The 13,071-nt window shown below is 40.2% G+C and overlaps 1 protein-coding gene across 3 annotated transcripts in view; it reads right to left on the bottom strand.

Moving 5' to 3' along the window:
• Positions 1–13,071, bottom strand: part of nfic (nuclear factor I/C) — a 451,875-nt gene that overhangs the window by 148,448 nt on the left and 290,356 nt on the right. For all 3 annotated transcript variants that reach the window (XM_048559540.2, XM_048559539.2, XM_048559541.2), the window contains exons 5-6: positions 12,212–12,335; positions 7,885–8,009 (exon numbers count right to left, since the gene is read on the bottom strand). In XM_048559540.2, the coding sequence (XP_048415497.1) occupies positions 7,885–8,009; positions 12,212–12,335 (249 nt within the window). The remainder of the gene's footprint in view (positions 1–7,884; positions 8,010–12,211; positions 12,336–13,071) is intronic.

A 13,071-nucleotide genomic window follows, 5' to 3' on the forward strand; every position in this document is an offset into this window, starting at 1 on the left:
CCTACCTCCCCACCTACACCCTCTCCACCTATCTTCTTTGCTCTCCATCTTCGGTCCGCCTCCCCCTCTCTCCCTATTTATTCCAGTTCCCTCCCCCCATCCCCCTCTCTGATGAAGGGTCTAGGCCCGAAACGTCAGCTTTTGTGCTCCTGAGATGCTGCTTGGCCTGCTGTGTTCATCCAGCCTCACATTTTATTATCTTGGAATCTCCAGCATCTGCAGTTCCCATTATCTTTAAATCAGAGATACCTATTTTGCAACAAAGTCAAAGGCTGAAATGTTGCCACAGTGTAGGGAATTGACCAAAATGTGATTTTAGAGATTCCAGCTCGAGTAGGACAGGTTTCTTGACTTAGAATCATGGCATTTCAAGGTACAAAAGGAGGGCATTCGACCCATCATTTCTGTACCAATTCCTGAAAGAGCTACCCAGCAAGTCCCATTTTCCAGCCGTACCTCTGTAGCCATCTAAATTCTTCACTTTCAAATAAAATATCCAGCTCTCTTTTGCAGGTTCATATCAAATCTGCCTCCACCTCGCTCCCAGGCTTTGCAATTCAAATCCAAACAACTGTCCAAGAGTCTCACCTCATCTCACTTACAACTCTCTTGCTGACAGTATTGAAATTATAATCCCTAGTTACTGATGTGCTGAGTGATTAGAATGAGGTTGACCCATTGACTATGAGGTTCATTGATTGGAGTTGTTAACCCAGGCCAGTCAGGAAAGCCCTGACTGACTAATATAACCAGGAGATGAGAATCTCCTCTTTCAGGCGACTGCCTCTGAGTCAGCGTACTGTGCACAAGTAAATAAAGGGTGATTTGGTGAAGGGATACCAGTTTCTGTGCAGTTATTTCAGTGCAGCAAGAGAAAACAGGATGTGCCTGATGAACATTTGCTTGCTACAATGTAGGCAAGGACAAATATTATTCCACCGTGACCAATGTATTTAGAGTTTCTAGAGAGGCAGTTGTTCAGTAAATTGATAGTTGCTGAAGTGCCATCATTTGTAAGCCACTGGGTAGTTACAGATTTAAAAATGGAGTCATCTCTGAGTTGGGGTAAGCATTTCTGCCATCATATCTTTACTTAGAGAGCTTGACTTATTTGATCCCAGCTGTCAAAGACTGGGCCCATTATGTGGAAAGAATGCAGTTTTTTCTGGGCACATAACATTGGGAGCAAATAAAAAGCAATGAGTTTTCTGCCTGCTTGTTTACCCACAGCACTCTTGGTTACAAGGGGCTTAACTTCCCCAGAGGCAGCAGACACTAAAATATTCCAAGAACTGACAAAGCTGCTTAAGGAATATTATGACCCCAAGCCTCCTCTAATTCTGAGACACTATCGGATCTATTCGGCTGTTAGAGAACCGGGGAATTGGTCTCCTCATTACCAAAAGGACATGGATGCTCTGGACAGAGTACAGAGGAGGTTCGCCAGGATGTTGCCTGGTATGGAGGGCACTAGCTATGAAGCGAGGTTAAGTAGATTAGGACTGTTTACATTAGAAAGATGGAGATTGAGGGGGGACCTGATTGAGGTCTACAAAATCATGAGAGGTATAGACAGGGTGGATAGCAAGAAGCTTTTTCCCAGAGTGGGGCACTCAATTACTAGGGGTCATGGTGAAAGGGGAAAAGTTTAAGGGAAATATGTGTGGAAAGTTCTTTACACAGAGTGTGGTGGGTGCCTGGAACATGTTGCCAGCGGAGGTGGTAGAGGCGGGCACAATAGCATCATTTAAGATGTATCTGGACAGATACTTGAATGGGCAGGGAGCAGAGGGATATAGATCCTTGGAAAATAGGCGACAGGTTTAGATAGAGGATCTGGATCAGCACAGATTTGGAGGGCTGAAGTGCCTGTTCCTGTGTTGTAATTTTCTTTGTTCTTGTTCTTTGACTCCATCTGAAACACCACCTAAATGACCGAACTGCTAGTGTTCTTTCTTAATATTTTATTCTTTACTTCAGCATTGATTATGGTCTGTTGTTACTTGGTTGAAGCACGCTGGAATATTTTTAGTGAGTTAAAGACGTTATTTACATGCAAGATTTGCTAGTCCAAAAATTTCAGTCAGGCCTAAGCGAATAATTCATACTATCACGCCCTTCAGCCTCCATTTGAATTCCAGGAAATATGATGTTTTTTGGCTCAATGACTTCTCAACAGATAGTCATTTCCCAATTTTTTTAAAATTTTTGTTCTCTAAGTCAGCTGCATGCTGCTTCAGTATCTAACAAGACCTTAGAATGGAACTGTGCCCTTTCTTTAAAACAGTCAGCATGTGACAATTAGGAGGGAGAGATGCCAAAAAGCTGATGTGAATAGTGGCAGACTCAGAAATAGGCATTCATAAAAGCAATCATATCTAGACCTCTGAGTATAAAATTATTTTACACCAAACATTCCCACTCACTTCCATTCAACACTACTTTTAAGGCCACGATCTATCCACTGAATTCACCAAGAACATTAGAGCAGAGTTTCCTCATTTACTAATCTTGAAAATGGCATTAATCAGGCAGAGCGCACCTTAAAATGTATGCCACTGAATATTAATTGAAATTGCTTTCACTTGCAGTCTGGACCTTTTACACAGGCCTTTTTCTGGACGGCTCCACCTCTGGTAGGGTTGAGCTCTTTGAATCATACAGTAAAGAGACCCTTTGGCCCATCAAGTCTATACCACTCAGCTACATGAAATCTACACCAGCACCTTGCACTAATTTCCAGCATTGGACCTATAGCCTTGAATGGTACAACACATCAAGTACACAAGGAAGTATTTTTTAAAGTTTGTGTGGTTAGCTGACTCAATTAACCCTCCCAGGCAGTATATTCCAGAAAATCTTTTCCTCAAATCCCCTCACATCCTCCTGTCTTTCACCTTAAAATTATGCTCCCTTGTATTTGACACATTGACTATGAGGAACAATTGCTTTTCATTCACCCTGTTATGACTCTCGTAACCTTATGTCCAACATGTCCTCATTAAATCTTCTCTGCTCCAAACGGAATAACCTGGGCTTACCCAGCCTCTCTTCAAAGCTAAGTATTGCATTCCAAGCAACATCCTGGTGAATTTCCTGTGCATGTCCTCCAGTGCAATTATAACTCCTGGAGATGGTGAGGAAAAACTTTGCCCCTGAAGCCATTCAAGTGGAACTTTTCTGAACCTTCTCTGATTTCATAAAATTATAGAACAGCACATCATAGAAAGAGGCTATTTAGCCCATCCAGTCTATGTTAGCTTTTTTAAGAAGTAATCTATTAAGTTTCTCTTTTCATATAACACTAAAATGTATTCTCCTGCAAATATTAATCTAATTTTGTTATAGTCATAGAGGCAAACAACACAGAAACAGGGCCTTCAGCCCACCTCACCCATGCTGACCAGGTTTCCTAAACTGAACAAGTCCCATTTGGTTTCGTTTGGCCCATATCCTTCAAAACTTTTTCTATCCATATACCTGTCGAAATGTCTTTTAAAATTTGTAATTGTACTTGCTTCTATCACTTCGTCTGGCAGTTCATTTCACGTATGTACTACCCTCTGTGTGAAAATGTTGCCCTTCAGGTGCATTTTAAATCTTTTACTTTTCACCTTAAACCTGTGCCCTCTAGTTTTGGACTTCTCTAACCTGGGAAAAAGACCTTGGCTATTCACCTTAATCTCTGCCTGTCAAGATTTTATAAACCTCTATAAGATCACCCCTCAAGCTTCTACGCCCGGGGTACAAAGTCTCAGCCTATCCATTCTCTTTTTATAACGCAAACCTTCCAGGCTTGGTAACATCCTTGTAAATCATTTTTGCACCCTGCCTGTTTAATAACATCCTTCCTATAGCATGGCAATAGGAATTGTACAGAGTATTTTGAATGTGACTTTATTGATCACAAACAAGAACAGGAATTGCTGTAAAATCTCAGCAGGTCCGGCAGTATCTGTGGAGAGAAATCAGAGTTAATGTTTTGGATCTGTGGACCCTTCTTCAGAACTGACGGTGGCTATGAAAACGTTGTTTCTCACGCAGAAGATAGGGTGGGGGAGGGGATAGGGAGAAAACCATTGATACAGATGGAGCCCAAAGAAAAAGAACTGTTGGGCAGACAGAGAGGCAGATAACAGTCAGCCTAGGCCAATGAACAGCTGGGAATGGAGATTTATTAGTGGCTAACAATAGATAGTATGTAATAGCAGACCAGGTGATAACAAGGCTGGGTGTGTGGGGGTTGGGATAAGGAGATGGGAGAAAGTGCCTCAAGCCCTAAAATTGTTGATCTTGTTATTGAGTTCAGAAGGCTGTAGAGTTCCGAAGTGGAAAATGAGGTGCTTTTCTTCCGGCTTGTGCTGAACTTTGCTCGAACACCGCAGAAAGCCTGACAGAGAGATGTTGGCCAGGGAACAGGGTGTTGTGTTAAAGTTGCAGGCAACTGGAAGCTTAGGGTCCTTTTTGCAGACAGAAAAAAATGTGTTCTGAGAAGCAGTCACCTACACGTTGTTTCCCCAGTGTAGAGGAGACCACATTGTAGGCAGTGAATGGGGCTAGTTCAGATTAGGAAACTGGTCAGCATGGATGAGTTGGGTTGAAGGGTCTGTTCCATGCTGTATGGACTCTATGATTGTAACATAATTGGATTAATATTTGAAGGAGAAAACATTATAGTGCGATATGGAAAGAGGGAAAGCGCTGCATCACCTAAAAGGTGTGTTTGGGGCCTTAGATACTGAGGAGCGAGTTCACCTCTGCAGTTGCAGGGCAAGGTGCCATGGAGCTGTTCCTTTAAAATTGTATTCGTTGATATGCAATGTGTTTTCTTCATTCCTCTCTCCAAAATGCATCAGTCATGCTGAACATGACTGAACTGCATCTGTCATGAGTCTGCCCACTCCATCAGCCTATTTCCTCCTGAAGTTTATTACTATCTTCTTCACTGTTAGAAGAGCTGTAGAATTCCTACAGTGTGGAAGCAGGCCATTTGGTCCATTGAGCCCACACCAAGAAGGAAAACACAGCACTTGGATGAAACCCACACAGACACAGGGAGAATGTGCAAACTCCATACAGACAGTCACCAGAGGTTAGAATTGAACCTGGGTTGCTGGTGCTGTGAGGCAACAGTGCTAACCATTGAGCCAGTGTGCTACCCCTTATACACAGCTGTTAATTAATTATACCTCCAAGTTTTGAGTCATTCGCAAATTTCAAAGAAAGCAAAATCTGGACACAGGAATGGCAATGTATTTCTCCTGACAGTTTGAAAGACTGCCACTCACCACATCTGTTTTCTTTTTCTTCATCAAAGTTGTATCCATTTTGCTGTATTGAACCTTTTTGCTTATTTTTGCTTCAGCCTGTTGGCTTAAATTTTGGTGATAGAACTAATACATGGTAATTTATCAACACCTTCTGAAATCCATATACACAACATTCCTGCACTGCCCTCAACCACCTGTTTCTTAAAATATTTAACCTAATCTCTTCCTATTTTCCTCCCTCTTTCAACTGAGAAACCTTGAAAATCCTAGGACAACACAAAAGAGCTCAGACCCAGATCTCTGCTCCTTTCCCTTTGGTTTGGGACTGGAGTTGAATTAAAACTGTTCTTTTACACTGAGCAAATCTGGCACATGTTTTTTGTAGACATCAACATGATTTGGAAATATAATTGTGCGCTAAATCTTCTACTTCTTTAAGTTTTTCAATTTAAATTTCACTAATAACAGAATAACAATGTTGTAATACAAATATTTCCAAAGCATATAATTTTTCTGCAATTTTATAAAATCGCATCCAACAAAACTTGTCTTGGTAAGCAACTTCTATATTTATCTGACCCTTTGCGCTTATACTAAAGAACATCACATTTCTCATGCTGTTAGTTCTTGCAGAGAAAATTGTGGTGTTATATAGAGAACCACACATGAAAATGAAGACATAGAACCACATAAGAAAACTGAAGCCTCCATCACCAGAATTTGCAGCAGCAGCTGGTGTAAATCAACTGAGGTCAATGAAGCAAAGGCACAATGAAGTTCAACATTTTCATGGACCACCCTACTTGCATTTTACAAACAGCTTCTTTCAGATTTTCTTTTTGGAGCAATTCTGAACACACTTCAATAACCTACTCAGAAACATAGCCTCATATTAGCAGACAGCCACCTGAACGTTAACAGAACAGAGACCACAGATATTCCTGGCCTACACTATGCACCACAAGATATGCTTTACATAATATGAATTGCAAACTATTGATTATGACTCTTGATAAAATTGAAAGTTGGTCACAAAACAGGAATTGAACTGAGTGACAAATATCAGTACTATTTTATTATCCTAGTTAGCAGCACAAAGCAAATGTTTAGCTTCTCATATGGTTGATAATGATCAGAATGTCAATTAAAGTACTCCACAAACTGAGCAGAGCAGTTCTTGGCCCTCCACCATTTTTTGATTGTTGATCTTAAGCTGAATTTCAAACCCTGTATCCTTGAGGTCACACAAACCACCAATGTCAACTTGTATAGCGTCTCAAACAATCTTTGCTACTTTCAGACTCAACTATTCCAACAGTTCTGTCGCTTGTTTTTCATCTTGTACAGGCTTAACTTATTTAATTGGCTGCAGTGCCTTTTCATCCATCAAATCCTAGTCACCCATCCTTGCCCTAGTTATTTAAATTTACAAGATTCTCAATACTGTTTAAAACGCTTCTGGTATCACCGCACGATTTTCTATATGTTGCTCTAGTGCCAACCTCTCCTGATTGCCATTAACTCATACTTGTCCATCCTACCTTCCTTCATCACATCATTCATGCCAGAGCTCCCTTGGTCCCAAACACTGAAATTCCTTCACTAAACTCTCATGCTGCTGCTCCTTTAAAACTCTTCAGAAAGTCCACTCATCATCCATCAGCATCCATTTATTTTCTTTCTATTGATAGAATCATACAGAATATAAAATCGTACACTAAAGAGACCCCTCAGTCAATTGAGTCTTTTGTGAAGGACTTTGAAGTGTGGCCAATGTCCATTGTTGTTTGGAAATGGTAAGCTGCATGTAAATTGTAGACAAGAGAGGAGTCAGTACAGTTGCAGTGTCTCAATGATACAGAGACTAGGATAACTCAACAGTCTTTTCTTTATTCTTCCAACTTGCATGCTTATTCTATCTCCTACTTTTCATTTTGTCTGTCTGCGTGAACCATTCCTCATGAGCTTCTGATGTGGGTAGACCAATGAGGGAAGGACTTAGCAAAAAGAACGGCAGTAATTTTCCAGAAGCTCTCCCAATCCCCATCTACAACATTAGATGGGGTTCAACTGGAATGAATGGCCACTCATAGTATTTCTATGAGATCTCCACTGACTAGTCAAACTTACAGCAGGACACTGGCAAACCCTTAACCAAAATTTTCCCCTGAAGTGTTTCAGTCAGAGAAGGAAACTCAGGTAATCCCTTTTTAGGCTCCTTGAGCTCAATCTGACAAGCAGTATGTACATTGATCCTTTGGGCGAAGAACAGTGCACAGCATAATGGGAATTAAAACAGGTGGAGGAAATAGCTTGCAAAGTGAGAGCATAGGAAAATTTAAAGGATATTTATTCCAAAGTTTCAGTAATTACATAAATGAATGCACACTCTATACTAATTCATACTCTCATAGTGCAAGACATATATCCAAGAAGACATAGTTATCTAAGCAAAACATTCATGTTCAAACTGGACCTATCAGAAAACAACTAGAGTTCAGCTTAACATCAGAACATTTTGAAAGGTCTCAAAGGATAACTTATTGTAAGCTTCTTGTTAAACGTTACTGTCTCCCCAGAAGAAGAACCCCAAAGAATCACTTTCAGTACTCACCTCCTTCCATTTCCTCCTGCCAGTTCCTACTGCTGCTTGCAGGTGAGCTTGGTGAAGGGTAAAACTCCCCACCTGGACTAGTGTCAATATCATCTTCCATTGAACCAGATTTGTGTCTTTTACTTCTGTTGAGGAAGAAAGACTCTCTTACATGTTGAACATAAAAAAGATCATACCATATCTTTTAATTTACCTTTTTTTTGCCCCAATGAGAAATCATCTGAAAATTCTGAAGAGGTTTGACAAGGGTAGATGACAAGTAGGTATTTCACTACAACACAAGTTCAGGCACAATTGTAGGATAAAGAGTTGATCATTCAGGATTGAGATTCAGGGAGCTTTACACTCTGAAGGTTATAGACTTTACCCAATCACAGAGGACAAGGGAAGCACCATACTCAATATACTGACAGCTGAGACATATAGTCTTTTGACGTCACATAAAATCAAGGATTATAGGGAGCTGATGGGACAATTAAATTGAGGAAGAGAATCAGTTATGATCATACTGAATATTAGAACAGGTTCAAGAGTTCAAATGCTCTACATCTGCTCCCATTTTTTATGGTCTTAATTACACAACAACCTCCTTCAGCAGCAAGAAAATAAAGGACCCAACAATCCATCGCATTGTAAAGCAGCAGATCCTATTGTTTACTAAAGGCAATGCCATGACAGATATGTTGATGCGTTGTTTTGTGATAAGACAAGAATTCTAACAATGAGTATCACATTACATTCATCCAATCTTAACAATCACAAGTCAGTTCAATATTTCTGTTTGTAGCAGTTTGGCACAGAAGTGATTTACTGTCAATGATAAGAAAATGTAATTGTAATTTCTCCCTTTCTCCTTTGGAGGTAATTCAATACCAACTTTGTGACTGTCAGGGGCTTAACCTATTTTTCTAATCAACCTGCTCAGAGATGTTATTCTCTGACATGTCTGGAGCAGGTGGGACTTGAAATCAGGCCTCTCCGTCCAGGAGTGTGGACACTACCACTGTGCTATAAGAGGGCCGCAACTTTCTAATCGAACAGAACAGAGATGTCATTATGTATGCCTGGAGCAGGTGGGACTTGAACTTGGATCTCCTAGCTCAGAGGTAGAGACAGTGCCATTGAACCAAAGAGCTCAGGGATTTAATTCCTTCAGAGAAGTGAATAAAGTTAAATAGTGTAACTGGGGCAAACTATTGAGCAATATTTAATGGAAGCGAATGGGGATCTCACCAGAGACTTTACTTTTGGGAAGACCAACTAAATTAAGTATCAAACAAGCACTTAACTGGGCAGTGACTGACCTTCCCCAGGTTCAAGGACACTGGGGATGGAAATCTCATCTTTCATGTGCTGCCATCTGGTAGGCGTGTAGCTGTATATTACGAGGTAGTTCCAGTGGGAGAGGTGGCTGCTGCTGTGGATACAATACCCACTAGGACTGACCCAGGATTGCTAACAGTCTATGGTCACAGATTAGTGATGGGTGCCCAGGAGACAGCACGGCAGAAAGCTCAGCATTAACAACAGGAAGTTTAGCTCTCAGCAGGCACCCTCATTCCTCTCAATCAGGCAGTCAGTCCCTTTGAACTCTTGGGAGGTGGCCTCATTGCTCAATATAGATGGTCATTGCAAAATAATGGGTAAATATCCAGCAGACAATCAGCAAAAAAAATCATTCTGAATGGAAAAGCACGTTTGAGAGGTCATATGTTCCATTTCTGCTCTTTGACAGCAATGTCCTGCAATATACAAATAAATATTGTTTTTTTTAAATTGGATAAAAGTCCAGTAAATGCAAGACTAGAGTGGCACTAAGCTACTATTCTGTGGAAATCACAGATGATTGATTTACACCAATTTCATACTGTAACTTCATGACATGAGAATTGCTAGCAGTATTTTTACTGCTTCTGCGATGCCACTGTCAAAATGCTCCACCACTCATTCAGAAAACAGCACTCCACAAAAAGAACAGCTCACACAAGTTTCCTGAATTTACATGATGCATATCTGGTATTGTTTTATGTCCAACAGTATGGTGGATCAAAGCCACTTGGTAAAGCATAACTGAAGTTTTCAGACTTTGATTGAAATGTGGAAACATAATTCCTGCTGAGGACTGAAATCTTCCTGTGATGTCATGTTTGGGCTCCAACAAACCCAATACTCTGCCAGTCCACATCAGAAGAGCTAAGCACCCTGTATAGCTGAACATAACTTTGGAAGAGGATGAGGATGAAGAGTAGCAGAAGGGGCTTTGAGAATGAGATGCCACGGCACATGATAAAACCTTTAACCTCTATTGCCCAGGGTACATCTGTACTTGTTTTATGCCAATTTTTACACTGTTGTAGCTGTCACAGGGATACATCCATTTGCAAGATCAGTGCAAAGATAAGCAATTTTTGTGTAGGTGCAATTCAGGAAATTCAGAACAATGCAAGCCTGACATGGGACTGATTTCCAGATCGTGAAACCAGACTTGTGTGGTCATTTTCTTATTTTCCATCTAAGATGCTGGGAAATTTTCCACCAATATGTCAGCTATGTTTTTACAATTAACTGTTAGACAGCCAGTGATAAATTGCAGAATGTTGAATTCTAGACCACTGCAACATTTAACAGATGGTTGGTGTTGAGTTACAATGCAGCATTCAATTGAGTGATTCCAATCGCTCTAGTGGTTTCTGATTGCAAGCAGAGACGAAAGAACCAATTAATGTCTCAAATTTGCAGATATCTGAGTATAACATTTTCGAGTTTTGCTTTAGCTTTCCTTGCTATCATACAGCATTCCTGATAAATGCAAAATTCATGGGACAGATGAAAGATAATACTGCTCCATGACTTGCAGGTGCATGGCACCATGAGGTTTGATGAGATTTGTTTTTGATTCAAACCACAATAAAATACTGCAGCAAAAATATTTATGATTAAATTCAACACAGCACTGAGAGAACGTAAACACATGGGGGTGGAAATCTAGATCCGGCATTGGGAACACCTTCATAGTAAGTGTGGAGGAGGGACCGCAGAATGGAGTGGAATCTAGTTCCACTGAGATTCTGGACTGTTCAGAATAGGTTGGGAAATTCTAATGGGGGTTCCCACCAGTGCAGCCTCCACCTGCTCCCCCATAAGAAGGGGCTGTAGCTTGGGGAGTTCCCACGGCTCACAAATAAATTCCACTCAGCTGCCTTTTTTGCATAATTGCATTCAGAAAAGATAACCAATACAGTGGAAGTCCATTATAATGCGTTTTGTTGCAAATTCGCCTGTAATTGCGGGGGGTCTCATAGCTCCCAAAAGAAATAAAACAATACTTAAATCCTCCTTTTGCTAGTTAAAAATAGGAGATGATGTTTTATGAACATGGTTCAGCAAAACAGCTAAAACACTGTTTCAATTTCTGCGCCTCAAAATCTGTAAATGGATGTTCACGAAATATTCGAACTCCTATTTACTGGCTGATATGTGCAGAAGGAAAAAACAATCTAAGTGTGAAATGATAGGGAAATTGTCAACTACAGCATAATAAGACCACAAATTCAGTGAAGCACATGACCAAGACTGCACATTTTCAGGTCAGAGCTCATTAAAGTTTAGGTGATGAAATGGGGAAACAAAACCGGTTGCTCTCTAAAGTTTGCTAGTTCCAGGTGGTAAAATATAGATGGCTTCCACATTCAATCCAGCAGCAGATGGGGCCTTTATGGTTGGGGGAGAGCGGCTGCAGATCCCACAGATAGCAAGACTGACTGCTGATTAGGTGACTCGCTGTCTAATACCACTGGCAACGGCAAGTTCATTTATGAGTTGAAACTGCAGATGGGACCCTTTTAGAAATGGGAGTCTCCGAACTGTGTTGTTAAACAACCTCCTCCTTGTTTTATGTATTTCAAGGCTGGACTGAAAATTGAATCAGATGACCAAATATGAATCCAAGAAGCCCGTTGAATGTTCTTCTGTCAGGCAAACATTTAGGTAGCAATCGTTTAAACGTCCCGCTTCTGATATCTCAAGGAAACCAGCAATCCTAATAGTCTGATGATAAACAATTGCGTAATAAAAGTTTCATTTAGGCAGAAGAAGCAGCTGTGCACATTCGATAACTACTTGTCGTATTCTACATCTTACTGTATTGACAGCTTTGGAATTTATTTAATGATCAGAAGCTCGATTAAACAGTAAATTTGAAAGGGTAGCATTGGAAATGTGTATATTTTTAACTTTTCTGAGAAAGCCATGGCCCCATTTATTAGGAAAGTCCTGCGGTGTAGTCTATTTATAGTCCCTCATGGGTTATACAGTTTCAGTCACATACCCGCTCGATGAGCTACTTGGCAAAGTTCTCCTCATCCCTGCACTTGGTGGGTTCAAATCATAGGCCAAGTGACCTTGTAATTCTCCAAGAGAGAAGTTCGGCCCTGTTCCTGTCACAATGGGAGCTAAAAATGAAAGAAATCAGAACATTTTGTTAAAATTTGTAACCAATCTTAGATTTAGCTTTCTTTACAGGTCTGTTTGCATCTCTAAATTGTAAGCTCAGTTTTTATACCCTAATTACCATGCTGATCTAACAATCACTAAATACAAATAAGTTTGATGATCTAAATTCAAATGTTCACATTTCTTTCAAAACATTTACAAAACTATATTTTTAAAAGTATGCTTTAAACATAGCATCTACTGAGAGATAATTTATAATGTTCTCTTGTTAGGATTCTCATAAACTAAATCTCTCAAAACTTTTAACTTTCTCCATCTAACATCACTTCCTAAGCTTGATTTATTTGTTACGCTGTACCCCGCCATGTGCAGTAATGACATCTGTTGTGTCCCAATGTCCATCAACAGAAAGAGATGCACCATTTCCATTTCTCCATGTAGGCAGTCGTTGAGTCAGCACCTCTGTCAAGAACTTCCAACAAACTTACACCACACTAAGGTACTAGTCACAAGAACTGTCTGTATTCTATCATAACGCCAGATACTTAATTTTTCTGACATTTTAAATACATAATGAATTTGCATTAGTCCATCCAAAGGACTGCTAAGGGCAAATGACGCTAGGGGTTGAATTAGAAATCAGTAACATAATTGCTTGTTTATTTATTTTTCCATCAAGTTGAGGTACACCTTTAAATTACAGTAATTCAATATCAAACACCGAATAGAACATAA

The sequence above is a fragment of the Stegostoma tigrinum genome, chromosome 30 (assembly GCF_030684315.1).
Source record: "Stegostoma tigrinum isolate sSteTig4 chromosome 30, sSteTig4.hap1, whole genome shotgun sequence".
Taxonomy (NCBI): Eukaryota; Metazoa; Chordata; class Chondrichthyes; order Orectolobiformes; family Stegostomatidae; genus Stegostoma; species Stegostoma tigrinum.